The 27,082-nt window shown below is 36.8% G+C and overlaps 2 protein-coding genes and 1 long non-coding RNA gene across 4 annotated transcripts; 1 reads left to right on the top strand and 2 right to left on the bottom strand.

Annotated features, from left to right (window-relative positions):
• Positions 1-1,597: 1,597 nt before the first annotated feature.
• LOC125683465 (uncharacterized) lies at positions 1,598-9,916 on the bottom strand. Its single transcript, XM_048924614.2, has 6 exons — positions 9,659-9,916; positions 9,437-9,563; positions 8,101-8,152; positions 5,596-5,670; positions 4,437-4,595; positions 1,598-1,925 (listed from the first exon to the last, which is right to left on the bottom strand). Exons 1-6 carry the CDS (start codon positions 9,745-9,747, stop codon positions 1,894-1,896), a joined length of 534 nt encoding a protein of 177 aa, XP_048780571.1. The 5' UTR covers positions 9,748-9,916; the 3' UTR covers positions 1,598-1,893.
• LOC125683467 (uncharacterized) lies at positions 9,910-20,158 on the top strand. The gene is made up of 3 exons (XR_007372972.2): positions 9,910-10,081; positions 10,715-10,822; positions 19,695-20,158. It is a non-coding gene; the product is annotated as an uncharacterized LOC125683467 (long non-coding RNA).
• LOC125683466 (uncharacterized) lies at positions 17,747-26,055 on the bottom strand. Of its 2 annotated transcripts, XR_008796309.1 has the most exons (10): positions 25,913-26,055; positions 25,690-25,807; positions 22,098-22,179; positions 21,875-21,949; positions 21,485-21,614; positions 19,939-21,272; positions 19,712-19,838; positions 19,410-19,488; positions 19,220-19,294; positions 17,747-18,648 (listed from the first exon to the last, which is right to left on the bottom strand). XR_008796309.1 is itself a non-coding variant. In XM_048924616.2 (5 exons), the coding sequence occupies exons 1-5, from the start codon at positions 20,022-20,024 to the stop codon at positions 18,536-18,538; spliced, it is 480 nt and encodes a 159-aa protein (XP_048780573.1). In that variant the 5' UTR covers positions 20,025-20,079; the 3' UTR covers positions 17,747-18,535. The 2 variants fall into 2 exon arrangements, 1 of the variants encoding a protein (XP_048780573.1); XM_048924616.2 differs by lacking the exons at positions 21,485-21,614; positions 21,875-21,949; positions 22,098-22,179; positions 25,690-25,807; positions 25,913-26,055 and having other exon boundaries at positions 19,939-20,079.
• Between the last annotated feature and the right edge of the window lie 1,027 nt (positions 26,056-27,082).

Here is a 27,082-nt window from a genome sequence, read left to right as displayed (position 1 = left end):
TTAATTTGTTTTTGAAGTATTCTTCATATAAAGAGACACTTTTAAACAAAACTTTCTTATACTTGAGATATTCTAATTTGAAATAAGAAATGCATAACTTCAGTCTTAAGAACAATGTATTTACAACGTTTAAATCAAATCTCTTCATGAATTTTTAAAGATGACTCTTTTTAGCTTAAGAATGACTAATTAGAAAAAAGCATGTGAACTGACGAAAAATTGTCCAATCAATATAAAAATACCAGATGCATATCTTCATATGGTGAATAATGAGTGTACAAAGTTTCAGAAAAATCCATGCACCAGTTTCTAAGAACATGCACGGACAAAACCATGTATACAGACAGACGGACAGACATGCTGATTCCAATATACCCCCTCCCCAAACTTCGTTTGCGGGGAGTATAACCACAGTTGAAGGAGAAACTGAGGCACAGACTAGGAAATAGTATTCTCTGAGAAGCTCCCTGGCAGGGGACTAAAGTAGCAGTACAATGACTGTACGAAGATAAGAATTAGCTACCATCTTTTTTAAAGAATAGTTTCCATTTTTTTTAAATGGAGCAGTATACTATGACATTATAATATTTGCATCAATACATGGCTATTTCCTTAAAATACATGTGAACATCATTAAACTTTTTAAAAATTATATATTTTAAAACATCTACCTTACACAGTGTCAATATCACATTGTGTCACGTGTCTAAAACTGTCGATATCACATTGTGACACGTGTCTAAAACTGTCAATATCACATTGTGTCACGTGTCTAAAACTGTCAATATCACATTGTGTCACGTGTCTAAAACTGTCAATATCACATTGTGTCACGTGTCTAAAATACTGTCAATATCACATTGTGTCTTGTGTTTAAAATACTGTGCAATTCAATATCACATTGTGTCACGTGTCTAAAATATTGTGCAATTCAATATCACATTGTGTCACGTGTCTAAAATATTGCGCAATTCAATATCACATTGTGTCACGTAAAATTGTTAGTTTGAATTCACAGTTTCAAATCTTAGAACACATTTTGAAAGAATTTTTCTTCCTAAACAAATATTTGGACACCATCAAGGAGAGAATGAAATGAAATATATCGAATATTGAAACGCATCTTCCTAAATCGATCCGAACCCCATATTAGATTTTGATAGGCCGAGATTTCACATCACTCGTTTTTCTCAGAATACTGTATAGTCGCTTATTTTCATTGGGTCAAATTTACGTGGTTTGAGAAGAATAAGTATATTTACGGGAACTTAATTGGTTGTAAAGTTCTTATTCTTTATCAGTTTTGTAGTTCAGTTTCTTTTGTTTGTTAAAGATTTTTTAAAATTCACAAATACATCCATACCACGACAAAGACGAAAATTAAAGACACCGAATTGAAAATTACGGTATGCTGAACTAGATAAGATAGCATTTACTTTGAAACAGAAGCAAGGAATCTAAGATGCTTTCATTTCAATCTGATTAAAATAAGATCTTTGATCCGCTCCGTTTTGTGTAGCGACATAACAATAACGGAGCGGATCAAAGATCTTATTTTAATCAGATTGGTGTAGCGACATAACAATAACGGAACGGATCAAAGATCTTATTTTAATCAGATTGCTTTCATTCTTTATTAATGTGTTCACAACAATATTCAATGATGATTTACACAACAAGCCATTAGACAGATGAAAATATACAAGCATGCCGGTATTGGAGAATCATTATCCCAAACGAGAAACTGTCACCCTGAATCACTACAGTTCAGTTTTTCAACCTTTGTGACAACGGCAAAACAGAACCCACCACATCAACCAATCGAAGCGCATCTTGCAATATTTAAACTGCAGACGGTAAGTGCGTCGTCGTTCTGATGTTTGAAAATCAATGCTACACGAATGATTCTTTGTAAGAGAAAGTTTCTGAAACAGAAAGGAAAAAGTTGATTACTGAATCGCTAAATTTCGTAGGAGTTAGGCATTTTTAATAAGTTGCATGCTATTAAAATTTCAGGAAATTGTGAAAGTTTTAACACTTAACTAGAGAGTAAAGATGAATTATACACGATTTGCAGCCTGTGCGAAGCACCAATTCATCTCATACATGTCACAAGCATTTATATCGCTTGGGTTCGAATTTACTCTTTAATAGTAAATTCGAACCCAAGCGATATAAATGCCTGTGATGTCTATCACCCATTCGATAGTCTATAGCTTTATTTACTACATGTTGGATATAGGTACTTCCGCTTGTTGCACACAAGCAAAAACACAACGTAACCTTGTTTGAATCCGAATCGGTGTCGTAGACAGATAAGTGATAGTTTAATTTTATAATTACTTTATTCATCTCGTTGAAACAGTATTTGCATTCGATTAGAAAAGCCTCGTGAATATATATGGTGACCATTTCAACCCGTTGGATAAAGCAAATATAAGATCACACCATACAGATACCCTCTGGCCTAGTTCGATCATCAACCATAGTAGTTGTCTAGTTGACTTCCGAAACTTAATTGCGCATGCCTAGCTCGCTTTCGGACCTTCAGTGCGCATGTCTGGTTACCAGACCAGACATACGCAGTAACACTTCTTCTGGCTTCGACCAAAGGTAGTTCGATCGTACATGTACTATGCTTCAACTCTAGTTACTATTGTTGATGATCGAACTAGGCATCTATAAACATTTAGTGGTAGTCGTAACTTTGATCATTTTCGGGAGTTGAACTTTTGTTCCACTTCCCTAGGTCATCCCGCGTTGCGCGCATGAATATATCGCATAGAACTTTGGTGTGGACCTCATCACATCCTCGTTTTGTTTGAAATAGGTATGTCCCAGAAAACGTTATCCAAACAATACAATCCTATATTTAAAAGCAAAAATTCAATATAAAGAGAGCTTATTTCAAAATATGAGCACTATATAAATATATATATTCGGTTTACAAAATGATAGAAAAAGATATATTTATGTATATATTTGGTTTTAAATCAATGGGCGTTCCATTATATGTGTCATATGTTCGTCTCTATACATTACGGATTCCATTGAGAGAGTATCAAAGGCCTCAAGGGCCCCAGAACCGACTCATCCATGATTTCCAACAAGGGAGTGTATACATGTATACAACACCATCTCATGAGCTATAATTTTCTCAATCTTTAAAGTATAATGGTAAAACAAAATGTACATGCATTATGAGTATTATGCTTAGCTATATAGCTGTGGAATTTCAAGGTCACAAACTAGGAACACGACACATCGGCTTGAGGAATTTATCCATAAAAACTTCAAAAGTTAGGTGACCATAACGTTCAAGATCAAAGGTCACTATCCATGGTACCCAGCACAACTGCACGAGATGATCACTTATCGTTACATGTCAAATAGTAAAATCCTATTGCAAAAGACAAAGAAAAGTAATAGCCCGTACACCATTTGTAGCAGGCATCGATACAAATTATTCTCTTGATGTCTTCAAATATCTTGATCGCCCCTTTTTTCGATCTTTTTACATGGAGTATTTCCGCAAAAATGTACGACTTGCGTACGTAGATGTTAACTCGTACGTTGTTTATTTATTTACACAGAGCAAATATAGAATTGTTAATTCATTTCAGACATATTTACGTCAGAATTCTGTTAGAAGATTAGTTCAAGAATCGCCATATCATTTATTTTCACGGAAAGTTAAATGCAATATATCAAGTAATACGGACTCCTTATTCATCTAACCCTCCCCTTCCTTGTATTCATGCGCGATTATTAATTTGATAGACTTCATAAGTCTTTCACCATTACTGTTCGGCTAAAAATTTGAATATATCATACATAACGTTATTAACCATATCAATCAATCTCAAACTCAATGAAAGACATGCAGTGTCTGCTTTCATATCCGCAGTCTCATCTTCTCCCAACTATATTCAGTCAGACTTGCTATCGATGCCTGATTCTGAAATATTTTCACATTCTTTCACAAACAATGTGTGCGTTCCATTGACATTATCAAGAATTTTATGTGCACGGCAATGATTTCATTTAACAAATCAATTAACATACACTGCCACTCAAACTATATTCAGAACTTTGCGTATGAGGGCATCTTCGCTAGCCAAGGGTTTTCGGTCCACTCCGCTCCCCATAGCGAAGTGGACCGAAAACCGTTGGCTAACGAAGATGGTATGAGGGTGGCATTAAAGCGGTACATCCACAGGACGGGCCTCATGCCAAGGAGTAGCTCGCTACGTGAGTCGACTAAAAAATCCGTGAACCACCTTGCATGATTTACTATATTGACCTTGAACGATGACTTACGGCCTTGCTGACTTTCTCTCACTCTGTACCGTATACAGTGAATAATGAAATATTTTATTCCTGAGATGAGTTATTGGCCGGAAATTAGAACAAATACTAAATGCTGAATACAATACCTTTTTTGTTTAAAAATTTCTGGAGTTTAGGGAGGGAAGCTAGGCATCTGAATCTGCTGGATTTCAGGGAGGAAACATCTTTGGAGGTCTGTCTACATTTAGGACAGCGGATATCTCCCGTTTTCTCAAAGCATTCTTTGATGCACTTGGTGTGATAATCTAGAACAATGATTAAATGATGACGTTATCTTCACCCTGATATGACATAGGCATTAAATATGTGTTAAATGTTTTCATAATCTGTAAGAATTACCCAGAGCCATGCATGAGACGACAGTCATCAAACACAAAGGAAGTTATCAAGCAATTATTATGAAAATTGACTCTGAGTTCAAGACTTGAGTTGAGATTAGATATTATGGTTAGGCTTACACTTGAATGAAGGTTGCAATTCGATTTGGGTTGTATGTAGGGGTAGTGTTACAATGATGATTAAACTGAGGAATAGGATCAAACTTAGCGATACGTTTTTGTATTCTTTATAGGAGTTATGAGATTGATCACTGTTCGTTATCTTCACCTTTTCACTTTTGACTTATAGGATTCAGATTACTCTTAGGGTTATTACATGTTAGGGGTCCTTAGGTTTAGTGCCATACTAATGCTACGGATTCACTTAGCTTTGGGAGACCCAAACGCCACATGCAGGTGGTAATGGGATATTACATAGATTTTGGAACTTGACGATGGAGAAGTTGAAGCAATCCTTTTTGTCTTAAAGTTGAGTTGTTATTTTCTCGTTTAAGTCTAAGTTCAGTAAAAAAAAATCCAAACGTGGAATATTCTGTGTAGTCTCACAGGGATATATGAAATTGACAAATGAATGTTGTAAATTGATGAAACTTCATTGATGTAACTAAGTTGAACATCGAGTTGAAGGCCACAGGAAGATATTTTTCTCATTTAAAAAGTTTTGAAGTTTACCAGATAAGAATACAAAAACAGACCAGCTAATAAAGGAGCACAATTTGTTCCCATGGGAATTCCAATAAAGCTGCACTTATGAGCGTTAGGGATACACATTCAATAAGGGATATACTTAATGTTAGAGTCTTATATACCAAACACTGTGCATTAAGAGTAGTTGCTATTGGTTCTTTTTTTGTAATGAGAATTTTTGTTTTAAGAAAACAAGATATTAAGTCCTAATGATAATTACCATGGTTACAGCTGAGGCGAGCTAAGGAAGACGATGCTGGTTCTTTTGGTGATAAACATATGGCACAATCAGATGCTGCAAATCGAAAAAAAAGAGTAAAGAAGTCACAGTTAGAACTGTTATATTCCAAACTAAACAAATGCGGTTGAAAATTCGAATATACGATCAGATTACCATACTGTTCAAGCGCTATACACTTGCTTATTCCGTGTGTTGTCGAGATTTATCAAAGTTTGTAATAGGACCGATGTCAAACAGAAACCGTCGCCATTTAGATCTCTGAAATCGTTAATCAAAAGAAAGAATACAAACCATTCAAAACTGAAATCTTGCCTGGGCCAGAAGAAGAATATGATAATGTACCAAGAGTGGTGAATGCCATGCAGACAAAATTAACCCAGAAAATCACACGCCAAATAATCCACCTGTATAGTCGTGATAATACATGTAAAACCCGTCTTCCCGACCGTGACATTACACGTAAAACACGTCTTCCCGACCGTGACATTACATGTAAAACCCGTCTTCCCGACCGTGACATTACATGTAAAACCCGTCTTCCCGACCGTGACATTACATGTAAAACCCGTCTTCCCGACCGTGACATTACATGTAAAACCCGTTTTCCCGACCGTGACATTACATGTAAAACCCGTCTTCCCGACCGTGACATTACACGTAAAACACGTCTTCCCGACCGTGACATTACACGTAAAACACGTCTTCCCGACCGTGACATTACATGTAAAACCCGTCTTCCCGACCGTGACATTACACGTAAAACACGTCTTCCCGACCGTGACATTACATGTAAAACCCGTCTTCCCGACCGTGACATTACATGTAAAACCCGTCTTCCCGACCGTGACATTACACGTAAAACACGTCTTCCCGACCGTGACATTACATGTAAAACCCGTCTTCCCGACCGTGACATTACATGTAAAACCCGTCTTCCCGACCGTGACATTACATGTAAAACCCGTCTTCCCGACCGTGACATTACACGTAAAACACGTCTTCCCGACCGTGACATTACATGTAAAACCCGTCTTCCCGACCGTGACATTACATGTAAAACCCGTCTTCCCGACCGTGACATTACATGTAAAACCCGTCTTCCCGACCGTGACATTACATGTAAAGCCCGTCTTCCCGACCGTGACATTACACGTAAAACACGTCTTCCCGACCGTGACATTACATGTAAAACCCGTCTTCCCGACCGTGACATTACATGTAAAGCCCGTCTTCCCGACCGTGACATTACACGTAAAACACGTCTTCCCGACCGTGACATTACATGTAAAACCCGTCTTCCCGACCGTGACATTACATGTAAAGCCCGTCTTCCCGACCGTGACATTACATGTAAAACCCGTCTTCCCGACCGTGACATTACACGTAAAACACGTCTTCCCGACCGTGACATTACATGTAAAACCCGTCTTCCCGACCGTGACATTACATGTAAAACCCGTCTTCCCGACCGTGACATTACATGTAAAACCCGTCTTCCCGACCGTGACATTACACGTAAAACACGTCTTCCCGACCGTGACATTACATGTAAAACCCGTCTTCCCGACCGTGACATTACATGTAAAACCCGTCTTCCCGACCGTGACATTACATGTAAAACCCGTCTTCCCGACCGTGACATTACATGTAAAGCCCGTCTTCCCGACCGTGACATTACACGTAAAACACGTCTTCCCGACCGTGACATTACATGTAAAACCCGTCTTCCCGACCGTGACATTACATGTAAAGCCCGTCTTCCCGACCGTGACATTACACGTAAAACACGTCTTCCCGACCGTGACATTACATGTAAAACCCGTCTTCCCGACCGTGACATTACATGTAAAGCCCGTCTTCCCGACCGTGACATTACATGTAAAGCCCGTCTTCCCGACCGTGACATTACATGTAAAACCCGTCTTCCCGACCGTGACATTACATGTAAAACCACCACAGGAATATTTATGTAAGGATACAGGAGATTTGTAATTAGTATTGAAACTACACTTGTGTAGAATTATTAGTACTGTATTTGACACACCTTAATTGTCAAAAGCTTGCATGACCATTTGAATAACTTCTCAGGAAGTTACGTCTAAATTGACAAAAATATTTACTCAACTGCTATATCATCAATTTTCCTGATCATCATTCTGTGGATTTTTCAAAATAAATAATTTCGTTGATATAATATTCGTGAATAAATTCGCCATGTTCTGCCATTATGATCAGAAACTGTACTTTGCGATCACTTGAATTTGTGGTTTGTACAACCATGAAAACAAGAAAAATTGGCATAAACAAGAAATGATGAAGCCACAAGTCACTATTTGGAGTATAAAAACGCACGCACTGCGCCTGACCCCGTGTCAGTTCAATTTGTCGTGATTTTTATTGAATGTTATAGAATATGTTATGGATTTTAAAGAAATTCCCATGCATGGTTACAACCCCACCCCCTTATAAAATTACAGCAATTACCATGTAGTCGCTGTCCCGGATGTAATCTGCTATACAGCTTCCTGTTTGTGGTCTATAAATAGCAAATATACATATTGAGTCTACGTCGTAATTAAGCAACAAAAACAAATTGAAGTTATACGTCTAAACAAGCTAAAATGTTCCTCATACTTAGCTATGCTAATGGATGAGGATTTTAAAAGTTTTCAATAAGAGCGTTGTAAAGTTTCCTGTATGGAGGTGGTTTATACAAAATAAATACCAATGTAGATAGATAAAATTGGTTTACTTAAGTGATTGAAGACCTGAAGCCAACGGGACTTTAAACATTTAAACAGAAATGTAAATTTTTAGTATACTTAACTGAGGACTCGTGATCGATATTTCAGCATAATTTCATGCTGATGAGCCGTAAGACTTAAAGCCAATAAACAGTACTATATAATTTCAACATCATTTTAAATTTGCTGCACTGTTTCTCACATTTTCAATATGGATGAAAGTGGAGAATATGTGCAATATTTTTGAAATTGAAAACTTTCTTTACTTTATTTAGTAAAATTAAAAAATGCAGTTTTAGTTGAAAGTAATTGAAAAAGATTAAAACCCCTTCCTGTACTTGAACCCGCGATCTATAGATCAGCAGTCGACACGCGAACCGACTGAGCTACAGATGTACCCAGTTAGGAAATACAAATATTGCAGATATATATATATATATATATATATATATATATATATATATATATATATTCATATATTCATTCCTGCTTTAAAAGGAAGTCAGCCATTGTGACGATGTAGTTAGACTTGCTCAAGTCTCTCTGTTGTTTTTATTTATCATTTCATCCAAATTTTACTGTGTTTCAGAAATCTAAATATCTGCTCTCTACCATACTTAAATGTCACCAAACATAGAGGAATGAATATCCCCAAGTCGAAACAATTTTTATGGCTAATCTTAAATGATAAAGATTCTATATAATCAATACATCTCAGGAAATTACTAATGCATTCCATGACAGTTAACCCATCAGGTAAATTCCATCCTCCCACTAAATCTCGTTCCTCCGGCCTGACTAATGCGACCGAGCGGTCTGTATACACGATGACGAAAAATGTACATTAACACCGTAAACATGAAATTAATCAAATGAAGGGGAAACAATCACTAGTATCCTCTATCAGGGAAGATTTATCTTGATCGTAGAATCTCATAGAAATCTGTGTATGTACCTAAAGTGTATGACATCAAAACAAGTACACCACCCCCGCCCCACCCCCACCCCCCCAAAAACCCCCAATAATTTTTTTTCAAGTATTAAGTAATCTAGTGGAACATTTTCTTATAGTATACCTGTAAAGTGTAAGCGGTACGGGATTTGCAGGCGAAGAAGACTGTTATTCCGAAGATAGTAAAACTGGTACTAAACACGAAAGCAGTGAATATAATATCTCGTTTTGTGAATTTCGAGCCGCAGAATCTACAAACAGAACGGTTAAATTCAGAGCGTAATAAGAATTCAGAAGTTTTGTATCATGTGTCACAAATAAAAATGATGAAATTAAATGTACTTACACGTTGATCAGGATGCAGGAAATATACATAAACAGAGTCAAAATCTCAATCGTTATGGCTAAAACAAACCGATTTCCACTCAGATCCATGGTATTCAAACATTCCGTTCGTTACAATCTGCAGCTGTGAATTGCTTTAAAATCGAATGCTATATTTATCATTCACGTAATGGGGTAAAAACCGAAAGTACGATAATGGTTGTCCTATTTCCGTCGGTCACACTGCTATTTATCTGATAAAAATAGAAAATTACTCATTTTTATATTTTTCCGTTAGGCCACAGCCGTTGCAACATGCCTCCATACATTTACATTTCTGTTAACGAACGCCATTTCTTAGTGGTTATCTTAGAATTATGTGACACCGTGAAACTTCTATTCCGATCGATTTCGTGTGATGAACATTTTCCCAATATCATGTGGCGTACGTATATTTTTCTTTCTATTTTTACACTTTATTACCCTGGAAACCTATCCTATGATAAAATGTGCCACTAAACTCCGCCTAATTAGCAAAGATGAAAACCTATTTCATCACATAGTATTTGGGAAGAATTATATATATAATCTATGCTTTTGATATTTCTCTCCCCATCTTTAAAATATCTAGTTTTGAATGTTTATTTTTCGACTTTGGTAAAGCTGAATGATGCATTGTTCAGCTTACAGGATTACGCATGCCATATGGTAATTCAACGCACTACATTTTATATTCATAGATTAATACTAGGGCTACCTGTACAAATCAGAAATAACATGTCAATAATACTGTTTCTATATATTCCCTTTATCATGTAAATCAAGAAAAAGCAATTTCCGTTACACATCAAATTTTGAAAATTTTACTTATGATATTCCATATTCCTTGAACATTTTGACATCCATACAATGAACATTTATTTGTATCAACAAATTCATTAGAAGAAGGATAGACTCGAGCGGAGATACCAACTGTTGTTTTAGGGTTGTATAATTCCGAGCTTTCTCATTGGTCAAGATCCTACAAAATAAGATATCCACGTGCCTTTGAGGTGAATATAACATTTTATTTCCCCAGCATCGGACCGAAACTGAATGGGAATTTCCAAACTAATAGGATTGGATATTTCGTCTCTAATCACTTTCGACTAGACATTGCGCTTCAACTGTGCAGATGATCGCCAAGGTATCGTTTCCAAGTTCTAGTTGTCAGTTTCGATGTTTTAGATTATTCAGTAATTGATGTTTTCTAGGTCAATATAATGCTTTAGCCCTCTCAATTCTGTGAATATTGTTTATCTCAGGCCAGGTAACTAAAGCATCGTATTGAGCGATAAGTTGTCAGTACCCGGTAATTGTGTATTATCAAGTAAGTTATCTAGTAGTCTGTTGTTAACATCAGCTATATTTTTGCTTTATAAAATGATCTTAGAGACAATGGTTGATTGATTGATTGTTTCACGTCCCGTCGAGAATTTTTCCACTCATATTGAGACGTCACCCGCTGTAGGTGAAGTACCACAAATCTAGACCTATGCTTAGCGCTCAGGGCCGTAGCAGTGAGGGTTCTTTATCGTGTCAACGTCTGGCTCGACACGGGACCTCCGTTTTAAAAGCTGAGCGCTTGCCGAAGAATCAATCACAACTTCTGTTAATGTCTTATGTTTGACGCGGCCATGGCACGAGTGAGGCTCTAAATCAGACCTCCCGCTCTATCACTGAGCTACCGCGACCGGTAAAGCAAGGGTAAGAATGATGAATTATAAATGATCTTAGTTAAGGTAAGAGTGATGAATTATAAATGATCCTAGAGTTAGTTAAGGTAACAATGATGAAGTATAAATGATCCTAGAGATAGTTAAGGTAAGAATGATGAAGTATAAATGATCCTAGAGTTAGTTAAGGTTAGAGTGATGAATTATAAATGATCTTAGTTAAGGTAAGAATGATGAATCATAAATGATATAAGAGTTAGTTAAGGTAAGAATGATGAATTATAAATGAACTTGGAGCTAGTTAAGGTAAGAGTGATGAATTATAAATGATCTTATAGTTAATTAAGGTAAGAATGATGAATTATAAATGATCCTAGAGTTAGTAAAGGTGAGAGTGGTGAATTATAAATGATCTTAGAATTAGTTAAGTTAAGAGTGATGAATTATAAATGATCTTAGAGTTAATTAAGGTAAGAATGATGAATTATAAATGATCTTAGAGTTAGTTAAGGTAAGAGTTATGAATTATAAATGATCTTAGAGTTAGTTATATCGGATTTCAAACATTTCGGTTGAGCATCACTGAAGAGACATTATTTGTCGAAATGCGCATCTGGTGCATCAAAATTGGTACCGTATAAGTTTTACATTAAGGTAAGAGTGATGAATTACAAATGATCTTAGAGTTAGTTAAGGTAAGAGTGATGAATTATAAATGATCTTAGTTAAGGTAAGAATGATGAATTATAAATGAACTTGGAGCTAGTTAAGGTAAGAGTGATGCATTATAAATGATCTTAGAGCTAGTTAAGGTAAGAGTGATTAATTATAAATGATCCTAGAATTAGTTAAGGTAAGAATGATGAATTACAAATGATGTTAGAGTTATTTAAGGTAAGAGTGATGCATTATAAATGATCTTAGAGTTAATTAAGGTAAGAGTGATGAATTATAAATGATATTAGAGTTAGTTAAGGTAAGAATGATGAGTTAAAGTTAGTTAAGGTAAGAATGATGAATTATAAATGATCTTAGAGTTAGTTAAGGTGAGAGTGGTGAATTATAAATGATCTTAGAATTAGTTAAGTTAAGAGTGATGAATTATAAATGATCTTAGAGTTAATTAAGGTAAGAATGACGAATTATAAATGATCTTAGAGTTAGTTAAGGTAAAAGTTATGAATTATAAATGATCTTAGAGTTAGTTATATCGGATTTCAAACATTTCGGTTGAGCATCACTGAAGAGACATTATTTGTCGAAATGCGCATCTGGTGCATCAAAATTGGTACTGTATAAGTTTTACATTAAGGTAAGAGTGATGAATTACAAATGATCTTAGAGTTAGTTAAGGTAAGAGTGATGACTTAGAGCTAGTTAAGTTAAGAATGATGAATTATAAATGATCTCAGAGTTAATTAAGGTAAGAGTGATGAATTATAAATGATCTTAGAGCTAGTTAAGGTATGAGTGATGAATTATAAATGATCTTAGTTAAGGTAAAAGTGATATAAATAAGAAATAAAGAAGATGGGTGACTTTATCGAATCGAGAACCCGCAGAAGGACAAATATCAAAGTTAAAATTGAAACCCTCCAGAAAAAGAAAAAATTGCTTTCTAGTTAAAACAATCAATCCATAGTTCCAAAAATGCTTTTTCGATGTGCCCATTTCAAAGGAACATTGAAAAAATCCTATTTATTATTAGGTATATGCGAAAAACGCACTAAATAACAGTAAAATCGACTTTTCCAAACAGATTTTCGTATGGAGTGGGCCAAGTCTCCATTGTGAACTGAGTAAAATATGTTAGTACACGTTCAGGTGTAAACTGTTTTGTAAATAAAAGTATGGAGAATTGACCCACTCTATAAAAAAACAAGAGGCCCATGGGCCACATCGCTCACCTGAGTCACCTTGGCCCATATCTGAAGACTTTCCATATATATTTGCATGTAAAACCTAATAGTCCCTATTATGGCCCAAACTACCCTTTGTAAACTTGAATCTACACATGTCAGAATGCTTTCATGTAAATGTCAACTTCTTTGGCCCAATGGTTCTTGAGAAGAAGATTTTTAAAGCTTTTTCCTATATTTGTATGTAAAACTTTGACCCCCCCCACTTGTGGCCCCATCCTACCCCCCGGGGGCCATGATTTGAACAAACTTGAATCTGCACTATGTCAGAAAGTTTTCATGTAATAATCAGCTTTTCTGGCTCAGTGGTTCTTGAGAAGAAGATTTTTAAAGATTTTTCCTATATATTTGTATGTAAAACTTTGATCCCCTATTGCGGCCCCATCCAACCCCAAGGGCCCATGATTTGAACAAACTTGAATCTGCACTATATCAGGAAGCTTTCATGTAAATCTCAGCTTTTCTGGCTTAGTGGTTCTTGAGAAGAAGATTTTTAAAGTTTTTCCCTATATATTTGTGTGCAAAACTTTGATCCCCCTTGGGGCCCCATCCTATCCCCGGGGGCCATGATTTGAACAAACTTGAATCTGCACTATGTCAGAAAGTTTTCATGTAAAAATCAGCTTTTCTGACTCAGTGGTTCTTGAGAAGAAGATTTTTAAAGATTTTTCCTATATATTTGTATGTAAAACTTTGATCCCCTATTGTGGCCCCATCCAACCCCCGGGGCCCATGATTTGAACAAACTTGAATCTGCATTATGCCAGGAAGCTTTCATGTAAATCTCAGCTTTTCTGGCTTAGTGGTTCTTGAGAAGAAGATTTTTAAAGTTTTTCCCTATATATTTGTGACAGTGTAAAACTTTGATCCCCCCTTGGGGCCCCATCTTATCCCCGGGGGCCATGATTTGAACAACTTGAATCTGCACTATGTCAGAAAGTTTTCATGTAAAAATCAGCTTTTCTGACTCAGTGGTTCTTGAGAAGAAGATTTTTAAAGATTTTTCCTATATATTTGTATGTAAAACTTTGATCCTCTATTGTGGCCCCATCCAACCCCAGGGGCCCATGATTTGAACAAACTTGAATCTGCATTATGTCAGGAAGCTTTCATGTAAATCTCAGCTTTTCTGGCTTAGTGGTTCTTGAGAAGAAGATTTTTAAAGTTTTTCCCTATATATTTGTATGTAAAACTTTGATCCCCCCTTGTGGCCCCATCCTACCACCGGGGGCCATGATTTGAACAAACTTGAATCTGTAATATGTCAGGAAGCTTTCAGGTAAATTTCAGCTCTTCTGGCCCAGTGGTTCTTGAGAAGAAGATTTTTAAATGACCCCACCCTATTTTTGCATTTTTGTGATTATCTCCCCTTTGAAAGGGACATGGCCCTTCATTTGAACAAACTTGAAAGCCCTTCACCCAAGGATGCTTTTGGCCAAGTTAGGTTGAAATTGGCCCAGCGGTTCTGGAGAAGAAGTCGAAAATGTGAAAAGTTTACGGACAGACAGACAGACGGACGGACGGACAGACAGACAGACAGACGGACAGACAGACAGACGGACGCCGGACAAAATGTGATCAGAATAGCTCACTTGAACCTTCGGTTCAGGTGAGCTAAAAACTTACTTCTTGTGTATAACTTTTGTCGTATTATCAAAAAAAATTCTATGTCCATGCTGGGTGACTTTAGATAGCTTAAAATTCGGCAATTCATGGCATGGATAGCCGAGGTGGTATGGCGACAGTCGCATTGAATTTTTGGACAGGCCCAGATTGCATATCTGTGGTTCGAATACCAATTTTCCCTACCTATTTTTTAAAAACCCTAATCCCATAATTATTTGTCTCTGGCATTTTATGCTAAGTTTTACTCATAGCATGGAGTCTTAAGGACGATCACAAGTAATTGATTCCAACCAGGGCCGTAAATTACATGGAGGCGGAGGAGGCAGCTGCCTCCTCCAACTTTTGAGCCAAAAAAAATTAAAATTTAAAGTTCATTAGAATTTATGTTGTTTCCAATAACTAAGAACATGATACCTCCCTTAAAAAGCATTCCAAATCTTTCTTTTAGAATGAGTTAGTCAAGTAACATCTTAGAAGGCCCTAGAATCAAGGATTTTGCACGAAACGTGCTCAGTGTGCACAAAATTTCCTGCCTCCTCCAAATTGAAGGTTAATTTACGGCCCTGCCAACATGCAGCTAGTGAATAAATGTAAACAAGTAAGGGGCCTCTTGTGAATTATGGATGTTGTTTATGTAAACGACAACTTAAAGGAAAGTTAAAGAGATGCTTAAGAAGTTACTTGAAGAGATCATGACAAAAGCCAAATACATTTATTCAACCAGTGTAGACTGTCTGAAAGGTACAGTGAACTACAGTTCAGTACAAAAACAAAAGCAAATCAAGTGTCTGTTTCTGTCCCATTTGTATTTGCTGGGAAATTTAACAGCAAATGTGCGTTCTGTAACTGTAAAACCCGCCTCAGAGTTTTACCAAAAGAGGCGAGAACTGAAGCCCTTATTATATTTGGTATAGTAGTACCAGTAGGTTGTAAATGCGGTTCAAAAACATTTGTTGGGGGAAAACTGAACCCAAATCAAAGCATTAATACTGCACCATACAGAAAACGCTATTCCACATTTAATTTACACCACAAAACATCTAAGGTTTTTCATTCATGATTCACATCAGTTGATATGTTAATGGAAATGCAGAGCTCGTACTGTTGGATGTAGCATAGATGCAGTGCCATTTGGTACCTTAGGTACTCCGGGCATCAGTGTAATTATGTGTGTGTTAAAAACCGCTTAATGTCTGATATACATCATGCTGCCTGTGAAATAAATTCTGATGATGATTTTGATTAAATATACTTCGTTGAAGTATGATCTAGATATTTGTTAATAATTTTAAATATTCTGGACAGCGTTTTAGTACGGTACTGTATCTATTGTAAATACGAGTACCATCAATGCGGATTTTAAACTCCCCGATTGGCGACCGGTGCCAAATCATGGATAGGCTTATTGTTCGCCAAGTTCACCCATCTCCTTTGTAGATGTCGGGGTGCGATACACTGACAACACACAAGAAGCGTCTATGGCATCCTTCTAAAATTTGTAGATTTCTGTCATATAGACACAATATAGATTTCTGTCATATAGACACACTATATAGATTTCCGTCATTTAGACCGACCATGGTAGCATTGTGGTAGAACGTTCGCTTTGTAACCGGGAGGTCAGGAGTTCGAGCCCCGCTCGTGCCATAGCCACCTCAAACATAAGGCATAATATAGGTAGTGATTGCTCCTTCGCTAAACTCTCGGCATTTAGAAGTGAGAATCACGGGTCTTTCGGATATGACTCTAAAAACGGGGGTCCCGTGTTCCGGCAGGTGTTGGAACGATAAATAATCCTCACTGCTACGGCCCAGAACGCTAAGCATAGGTCTAAATTTGAGGTTCTTCACCCACAGCTGGTGTCGTCTCAATATAAGGGAGAAATTCTCGATGGGACGTAAAACAATCAATCAATCCGTCATTTAGACACGTATGGCTTTCCGCGTCGTTATAGTAACGGACACTCGCGGTTCGTGTCGATTGGTCGCTTTATAGTAACGGACACTCGCGGTTCATATCGATTGGTCGCTTTATAGTAACGTACACTCGCGGTTCGTGTCGATTGGTCGCTTTATAATAACTGACACTCGTGGTTCGTGTCGATTGGTCGCTTTATAGTAACGGACACTCGCGGTTCATATCGATTGGTCGCTTTATAGTAACGTACACTCGCGGTTCGTGTCGATTGGTCGCTTTATAGTAACGTACACTCGCGGTTCGTGTCGATTGGTCGCTTTATAGTAACTGACACTCGTGGTTCGTGTCGATTGGTCGCTTTATAATAACGGACACTCGTGGTTCGTGTCGATTGGTCGCTTTATAGTAAAGGACACTCGCAGTTCGTGTCGATTGGTCGCTTTATAGTAACGTACACTCGCGGTTTGCGTCGACTGGTCGTCATAGTGACGGACACGTACGGTTCGATCGTGCATCTTTAGTCAATATTCATCTACGTGAACCGTTCTTCCCAGGCCATGCCATTAAAATAACATTGCGGCCGCCGACTTAATTGCAGAAAATGGTTATATCATCTCTAATTATTCTCAACGAAGGAGGAAAAGTCTTAAACGAATGCCGAGAATTACTTTTATTTTCCGTACAATATCAACGTATACCGGAATAAATTTGTAATTTCAAACACAATAAGATTCTTTTTTTTATATAGACCAACGTGAAAATAGTATAAATAACCATCCATATTGCTATAACTGAAAAGCAACCCTATCCCACTGATGCACTGCTCAATTCATGATCATCACTCTGACTGTTCTCTCGTTAAAGCAATGTAACGCAACATACGATCTGTTTCACAGTCCACATAGAATATCATATCAATCACAAACAATGGGATACTATCCTCAGTTCATCTTTATTTAGATTTAATCTAAAACATTGTACAAATATGTATACAAATAGTACATATAAAATTATTGCACTGTAATACATACACGAGTAGCGTTAGGTGAGAGAGTCATTTTTGTAAACCTCTTATCATATTATATAACTTGACAGTGTGGCATTCAGAATATATTATTGATTATAAGGATTCTTGGCAGGGTATATTCCCTGTCAAAGTTTATATTCTCCCGAACCGTTAACGAATATATCCGACTGCAGAGCGATACAAGGTAAAGATAACGAACAATGATGTTTTACGAAGCGGTTAGATATATAGATCTATTGACGCCATTTTGTATTCCATATATTCTTTGGAAGGTACATAGTCTCATATTCCCAGCTTGTCGTCCAATCAAATGCCTATATTTTTCTCTGCATCAGGACATGAACACTTGTAGGTTTACTTGTATGTCCTTTTTGCAGCAAGTATACTAATTCTCTAACAAGCATAAATTGAACAGGGGGAGGGTCCTGGCGACGAATTTCAAGATCTGTTCTTTTCAATCATATCAATTTTTACGAGAGGAATGGAGTCTGTGCAAATGAGAGCCAGCTATCTCCAGTTTTATCCATCGTTACACACCAGGGGATACAGATAAAATACAGGAGTTAGTTTCACTTCCAGTCTGTTTCACGTCTTCTGTTTTTCTTTGAGAGTCCAGCAGTATACCTGTATTTGACCATGCAGAAGACTCCAAAATAAAGCCACTAGAACCCCAACCTGCCTTGGCGTCCTGACAGTCACACGGGGGTAGGTTGTATGGTTTGATGATCAATGGCGTCCTGGCGACACTCCGGGCATTGCACATTCCCGGTTTTTTGGAAACATTTCTCAATACATTTATCGTGATAATCTGTAAAATGATCATTTAGAGATGATAAGAAAGTCGCAGGGAAATATATGTCAGGATAAGATATAACATTTTGACTGGAATTCAAAATATGTAGTGAATCATAAAATATGTACCTATATCAAAAAAATTGTGAACTCAGGATATTCCTAGACCCTCTATTCTTATTTTTATTATATCCAGCAAAGTTTGAAATCTTTGAAGCAAAGAAGTTCACAAGATGTTTAGCGAACAACAATTCTTATGTCCGGAATAGTTTAAAATTATCCCATGAACTTTGACCTTGCGACTAAAAGTCAACTGAATGCTACTTCGAGTTTACACAAAATTTGATTTATCAAAGGGTACTTAAAATAACGAGCAAACAAATAATGAATAGTTTGACCCTACCCTTTTACCTTCTGACCTCAAAATCAATAAGGGCCACAGACTACTAAATGTTATGCTTGTCAACAATGAGTTCTCAAGACAGCAGACAGCACTTGTTCTACCTACCGACCGACCGACCGACAGGAAGGCATTGCAAAAGTATATAGATCTACATCTAATTTGATGAGAGTCTCCATTAACTCACCATGTTTGCAGCTGATTTGAACAATGGTGTGGGAAGTCGAGTCTTTCGGAAGCAGACATATTGCACAGTCGGAAGCTGAAATATTCATAGTGCAGACTTACCATTAAGTATAATGATTATAATGCATAAGTACTTATCAATACTTGACTTAAATGCAGAAATTAATTCACTGACGCGTAGCAGTACATACCAAAGTCCTTATGAACAGGTTTCATCTTCATCCAAAGTTTTCCTTGATCTAGAATGTTGATTTTTACACTGCTGGTATCCTGAACAAATATCGAAGATTTAATACAATTGTAATATAATTTATTTATCTGCATGGCAGTAAAAAAAAAAAAAAAAAAAAAAAACCCAACCCAAATTTCTTTCTTTTTGTTTTTAACTATTCAACGATTTGTATATTTCTGTCAATGGTTGGATGTTTAACTTGTACATGTATATTGCCGATAAGCACTGTGTTGTTTACTTTCAGAAATGGCGCGAACTTACCTTCAGAGTTTCTTTGTCAAGTGACCTGAAGTAGCAAGCTACAGTTAGAACCAACAAAACGAGACAGAACCCAAGGACGCTGAACGTGACAATAATGTCCACGTCACTATAATCATCGTTTGCCACTCTGAAAAACAAACCAACAACAGAAAATTTTATTACACGTCGCTATGATCAGCTGTTGTTTACAAACAAATACACGTGACCATTGTACAGTGTATACATACCTTATGACAACTCCAATGGCAAAAGTAATCAAAATGAGGATTTCTATACAAATCCACCACAATATTTTGTTCTTTGTGAATACCATTGTGTGAACCTTTCGCTGTTATCTTTGGTTTTGTAAGTTGTAATGTTTGAGCATGATTATATCACGTTCCATTTTTAGATCAGGAAATCACGTGGTCAATATCCGATATATTTAAATAAAAAATAGATGACTAATGTTATTGTCTCTGGGCGGAAGAACTAGGGCGTCAGAATACCCCAACACACAAATTTATAAATGATTTATCAGTAATATGATATACATATATTGATTTTAAAATGCATTGTTTAAACAGGACTCCTATCATTGTTTTCAATCTCGGCCGCTAGGAGTGCGAACCGGTCTAATTTGCATAGTGAAGTCAGCAAGTGTTTTCTATGTATATAGATCAACTTCCTGAAACAGTCACAAGATGTATATTTTGACATACTTTTATTCTTATGCAATATGTTGACATCATATACATTTTAAATACCCACCTTTGACTTGTCAACATGTTGACTCAAGGATATAAACAACAATTTGCATGCTTATATTTCTAGCTATCGCTAGGCACCATAGCTTTTATACACATCAGCACTCATAGCTTTTATACACATCAGCACTCATAGCTTTTATACACATCAGCACTCATAGCTTTTATACACATCAGCACTCATAGCTTTTATACACATCAGCACTCATAGCTTTTATACACATCAGCACTCATAGCTTTTATACACATCAGCACTCATAGCTTTTATACACATCAGCACTCATAGCTTTTATACACATCAGCACTCATAGCTTTTATACACATCAGCACTCATAGCTTTTATACACATCAGCACTCATAGCTTTTATACACATCAGCACTCATAGCTTTTATACACATCAGCACTCATAGCTTTTATACACATCAGCACTCTCCATTGTTATATACGTGCTATTATAGGTCATGGTTCGGATATTTCCAAAGAAATCAAATGTTCATAATTTCGATTTATTCCTCGATAAAAGTCAATGACTCGAAATTCATGCAATATAAATCCCTATTGAATTAATCGATCCACTATAAAGATTGGTCGATCATTGTCTGATTAAAAAACAAAGCAAACATTTGTAAATGTGCACGAATCTGCGTCTGTCATCTATGTTGATGATGCAGCAGGATGTTAACAGCAGGACACGGCCCATCATCGCACCTGCGAATCCACCATTTGGGAACTTTTCACATGGAATGAATTTCCACATTCACGGAATACTCTCAGGCATATCGTCATACATACGAATAGGGTGGCTGTTTATCATCTAGAAATAATTAAGTATAGATACTTTAATCAGCAATTAAAAGTCCATTCAGAACACCTTATGTGGTATTTTATGCAACTTATACGTTAGATCAACATTTGATTCATTATACCGACCTATGGTATATATGTTTGTATGTATCAGACTACCGCTTAAACTTCATACACTCTTCAAAGATAAAATATGTCTGTTTAACAACATTTGCTACATACACATTATTTCCCAAAACTGTTGCTGTTTTCTGTGTACTTTTAGGAAATCGCTCCGCATTCTCTCGACACTGAGGACAGCGAAATTCCGTGGAGGTAATAAACCAATCTTTGATGCACTGTTCATGGTAATCTATAGATCAAATACCAATAAACGTGAGAGAAAATTCCAATTATCATAAGTATTTTTTTTCCAAAGTTCCGTTCTTCAATATCTTAAATATTTATCAGGAAAAACTGAATGCATAAAGAATTTAACAACTTATACCGTAATTTACAGCAGACACGTTCGAAATCAAAACTTTATAAATGTCAAATGACAATAAAGATAATTATTTTTACTTAAAAGTACAGTCATTTGGAATTGTAAGATAGAATTGCATTGTACCATACCGTGTTTACAGCTAAGTTCAGCGATAGGCGAATATTGTACATCCTTTGACGTCAGACAAATAGCGCAATCAGAACCTATGGCAAGAAATATACAACTCTGTAAGAACTAAAACTGAAACGCATCAAAGGAAAATTGCCGCCATAGATTGTCGTATTTAAATATCTAAACGCGATATATAAATTCGTAAATAAATTCGGTAACATTGATAAAACAGGACATTACCAAACTTTTTGTCCACTAATTTCAGTCTGCTGGACATTTTCCCAAACTCAGTGGCACTTAGTCGATTTTTCCTCTTTGTATTCTGAAAACAGATAAAGCCCAATGTATCTAGGATTCTAGAACTATCATTTACATGTAGTAGTTACCCCATATAATATTGTTGGTTATGTGCAGATACCCGATGGGCGGGTATCTGCACATAATCAACAATATTATATGGGGTAAGTGACTTGTACCATAGTTTACAATTATTCATTATATTTTATTATAGCTTTCGGGAGCGCGATCGCCTGTTTACAATATATGGTGCCATTTTTTTGTCTTTACATTACACTTTGTACACCATATATTTCTATAAAATGACTTTCTATCACCAAAAAAAAAAAAAAAAAAAAAAAGCCACGGTATGAACATTAATTATTTTTAAAATAACTTTTTTTGAATGCATAGAAATGTTTGGACTTTTGGTTTTGATATTTTTTTTTCACATTTATTCATTTTCCGACTTCTAGTACCGGTATTTGCTTTAAAAAATTGAAATTAGAAACAATTAAAATTCTAAGAACCCATATTTGTGCACTTTTCTGTTTAAAAATTTAGCAATATATTTAATTGATGATGATAGTCACTCTTTTAAAAATCCTATTTGATATTCTTCATTGTAATACATATTTTGACTAAATTGACTGGAAAACATTTACATATATATACAATTAATTTTAAAAAAATGACAGGACGGACAGTACCTCCGCCAGTACAAAGAAAAACCTCACAATGACAGGACGGACAGTCCCTCCTCCAGTACAAAGAAAAACCTCAAAATGTCAGGACGGACAGCCCCTCCTCCAGTACAAAGAAAATCCTCACAGTGACAGGACGGACAGTACCTCCGCCAGTACAAAGAAAAACCTCACAATGACAGGACGGACAGTCCCTCCTCCAGTACAAAGAAAAACTTCAAAATGTCAGGATGGACAGTCTCTCCTCCAGTACAAAGAAAAACCTCACAATGACAGGACGGACGGGCCCTCCTCCAGTACAAAGAAAAACCTCACAATGACAGGACGGACAGTACCTCCGCCAGTACAAAGAAAAACCTCACAATGACAGGACGGACAGTACCTCCTCCAGTACAAAGAAAAACCTCACAATGACAGGACTGACAGTACCTCCTCCAGTACAAAGAAAAACCTCACAATGACAGGACGGACAGTCCCTCCTCCAGTACAAAGAAAAACCTCACAATGACAGGACGGACAGTTCCTCCTCCAGTACAAAGAAAAACCTCACAATGACAGGACGGACGGGCCTTCCTCCAGTACAAAGAAAAACCTCACAATGACAGGACTGACAGTACCTCCGCCAGTACAAAGAAAAACCTAACAATGACAGGACGGACGGGCCTTCCTCCAGTACAAAGAAAAACCTAACAATGACAGGACGGACGGGCCTTCCTCCAGTACAAAGAAAAACCTCACAATGACAGGACGGACGGGCCTTCCTCCAGTACAAAGAAAAACCTCACAATGACAGGACGGACGGGCCCTCCTCCAGTACAAAGAAAAACCTCACAATGACAGGACGGACAGTCTCTCCTCCAGTACAAAGAAAAACCTCACAATGACAGGACGGACGGGCCCTCCTCCAGTACAAAGAAAAACCTAACAATGACAGGACGGACAGTCCCTCCTCCAGTACAAAGAAAAACCTAACAATGACAGGACTGACAGTACCTCCGCCAGTACAAAGAAAATCCTCACAATGACAGGACTGACAGTACCTCCGCCAGTACAAAGAAAAACCTCACAATGACAGGACGGACAGTACCTCCGCCAGTACAAAGAAAAACCTAACAATGACAGGACGGACAGGCCCTCCTCCAGTACAAAGAAAAACCTCACAATGACAGGACGGACAGTACCTCCTCCAGTACAGAGAAAAACCTAACAATGTCAGGACGGACAGTCCCTCCTCCAGTACAAAGAAAAACCTAACAATGTCAGGACGGACGGGCCCTCCTCCAGTACAAAGAAAAACCTCAAAATGACAGGACGGACAGTCTCTCCTCCAGTACAAAGAAAAACCTCACAATGACAGGACGGACGGGCCCTCCTCCAGTACAAAGAAAAACCTAACAATGACAGGACGGACAGTCCCTCCTCCAGTACAAAGAAAAACCTAACAATGACAGGACTGACAGTCCCTCCTCCAGTACAAAGAAAATCCTCACAATGACAGGACTGACAGTACCTCCGCCAGTACAAAGAAAAACCTCACAATGACAGGACGGACAGTACCTCCGCCAGTACAAAGAAAAACCTAACAATGACAGGACGGACAGGCCCTCCTCCAGTACAAAGAAAAACCTCACAATGACAGGACGGACGGGCCCTCCTCCAGTACAAAGAAAAACCTAACAATGACAGGACGGACAGTCCCTCCTCCAGTACAAAGAAAAACCTCAAAATGACAGAGTTTCACTAATATGTACTTACCATCCCGCCCTCAAGAACCTAAACGGTATTCTCAAAAAACATCTGCCCATTCTGTAAACCAATAAACGAAAGACTGATGTTTTCAAGGAACTCCCTATGGCATCCTTCAGACGCCCCAGAACCCTTCAGGAAGGACATAAAGAATTGTAGTAGTAAGGACAAGACTGGATAACCTTTTACCTAATGGAGGCTTCAAAATATGCTCAGACCTAAGATGTTAATTACGCAAATATAGCTCAGACACTGAGAGTTTTAGCAGCCCTATCACAGGTTGCAGTTATAAGATACTGGGGAACTTTTCCTGCAAAACTAAAACTGCATCTATCTCATGAATTGTGATGTCTGCAAATACGTAAGAGAAACACGTACAGACCTTTCCACAAAGGGTCAACAATCACCTGTCCTCTGTCAAAACCCAGAACAATTCCCCAGTAGGTACACAGTAATCACTAATGGGAGGATATGACAAGAGTGGTTACTGACCATGACCCAAGTAGGTCACATACCAAAAGAAAGCTAAGGGAAAAATTCTGATGCACCGGCTGAAGTCATTCGAACCTCATGGTATCAGCAAACCTACTGATTTCACTAGGAATAATACGGGCTATGACCCGCTACCAGCCCCAAGCCAAGTCGTCTGCATAATACTCTGCATGAATATCAACATCAACAGTTGCACAAGGGTATGCCAGATAATCATCAAAATCAAAAAGTAATAAAATATCAGATAAAAATAGATATATTTATTTATCTATATTCGTTTATTTATTTATATAAATGTTTATTTATTTATGAATTATACATTGGTTATGATCAGTTTTCTTTCATTGTATAGCATTTTTTAATCTGATGTTGATTTGACTTACTAGGCTGCTTATTCTGTTTCTTGAGTTGGTCCACATTGTTAACTATTTTGTTCTTTTTATTGGAATTTAAAAATAAAAATCTTTAATTTTCATTATAGACATAAAGTTTCTCTTACTTATCATTTTTGTTAAAATAATTGTATTTTATTTTTTATATGTATTATTTATAATTTAGATAGAAAGATAGATAGATAGAAATTGATTAATACAGAAACATCTATCGATACTTACGTTTCTGTCTGTTGATCTTACACAAAAACACAGGGTAAACGCAACGATGACCAGGAGAAAAGCATACACAGTGCAGGTAAAGGTGACATGGCTTGCATCCAATCCCTTGCCTTTCACGCTGCCAACGAAAGTGAAAACAAAAGTTAAAAAAAAAGATGCTGAAATACTGAAAGCATACACGTTTTGTTTTTAAAATTAATGATAATATTTTTAAAATACCTACATGTAAAGCACAGTTGAGATTGTAAAAATAAGGAAAGCTATCAACTCCACAATCAGCAGACGACATAACGCTCTACTATCATGGTCCATGTTCACAGTACATTGTATGTATATTAAGATTACACGCAATTCATATTGGGGTTTATTTTGGTATTCCCTTCATTAATCGATTCTATTTTTAAATCCGCCCAATGGATACTTTATGCTCGAGTTATTTCACCCACAGGTACTTCTTCAAAGTGTGTATTTCGTGTATAACCTTATGTGCATTCCCCATATCCAATGAAAAACTAAATATAGAACCAATATTTTTTTCAAATATTTGTGATTCCCCCGTCGGTCACCTTTATGAGTTGTTCTAAATAGCCAGTTTACTTTCTGTAAGTTTTTGAGATGACCACTTTTAACTACTAATATCTGCAAAAGTTCGCTACAAATTGATTTAATATAATAAATTAAAGGGACTGATTCACGATTTCCCCCCAAATTTTGTTTTTCACTTTTAATGACCAAACTCTAAGTACTGTTTCATGTATTTAAAGGGTTTTTAAAAATAAGGCTATGCATTACCACAAGAGCTAATTTTAGAGTGTTTATTATTTGTTTCGTAAACAAAGATTGTGGTATATAATTGTTTATGAAGTTTTCAAAAGAAATGGATATTGATCTAAGTTTATTACATTTCAAATATTCTTTAGGCAAGATGTGTCATCTAAAAGTAAAATTTTGACTGTGCAAAAATTAAGATACTTTAAATTTAAAAAAAATTAACATTTTTCTGGTTTGTTTGTAAACGAGTATTTGTTTACATAACACATATTTAAGGTTGAAATATTGCTTTTATTCTTGCATTTAGAAGGTCAAAATTTTGGTTGTCAACATCAAATGAGTTATACTTTTAACGATTTAACATCAAAAATGTTAAATATTGAAAAAATGTTAAGTGAACCATTAATTGATATAATAAACACAAACGGGGGGGGGGGGGGGGGGGGGGGGGGGGGCTTCCCGAATCACGGGGTATAAACAACATAGTAATGTAGATCTACATGTACATGTCTCTTTTATCCATACCCCATGTCACCCGTTTTACCAGTCGTTGTCTGACGTTTATTATACCGGACCCGAGCCTTTTCTTCCATTGACAGCCTTGCAGGAGGTCATTACATCA

Source organism: Ostrea edulis, chromosome 6 (assembly GCF_947568905.1).
Source record: "Ostrea edulis chromosome 6, xbOstEdul1.1, whole genome shotgun sequence".
In the NCBI taxonomy this organism is placed as follows: Eukaryota; Metazoa; Mollusca; class Bivalvia; order Ostreida; family Ostreidae; genus Ostrea; species Ostrea edulis.
The sequence above is the reverse complement of the archived record's forward strand: the minus strand, read 5'-3'. Positions and strand labels throughout refer to the sequence as shown.

Bases quoted from the DNA above. Each gene is read 5' to 3' on its own strand.
- LOC125683465 (XM_048924614.2), bottom strand. From the start codon at position 9,747: ATGGATCTGAGTGGAAATCGGTTTGTTTTAGCCATAACGATTGAGATT. The intron at 9,564-9,658 runs GTAAGTACATTT...TTCTGTTTGTAG, and splicing joins TCCTGCATCCTGATCAACGT to ATTCTGCGGCTCGAAATTCA. The intron at 8,153-9,436 runs GTATACTATAAG...TGCTATTTATAG, and splicing joins GTACCGCTTACACTTTACAG to ACCACAAACAGGAAGCTGTA.
- LOC125683466 (XM_048924616.2), bottom strand. From the start codon at position 20,024: ATGGTATTCACAAAGAACAAAATATTGTGGTGGATTTGTATAGAAATC. The intron at 19,839-19,938 runs GTATGTATACAC...TTTGTTTTTCAG, and splicing joins GCCATTGGAGTTGTCATAAG to AGTGGCAAACGATGATTATA. The intron at 19,489-19,711 runs GTAAGTTCGCGC...ATATTTGTTCAG, and splicing joins TTGACAAAGAAACTCTGAAG to GATACCAGCAGTGTAAAAAT.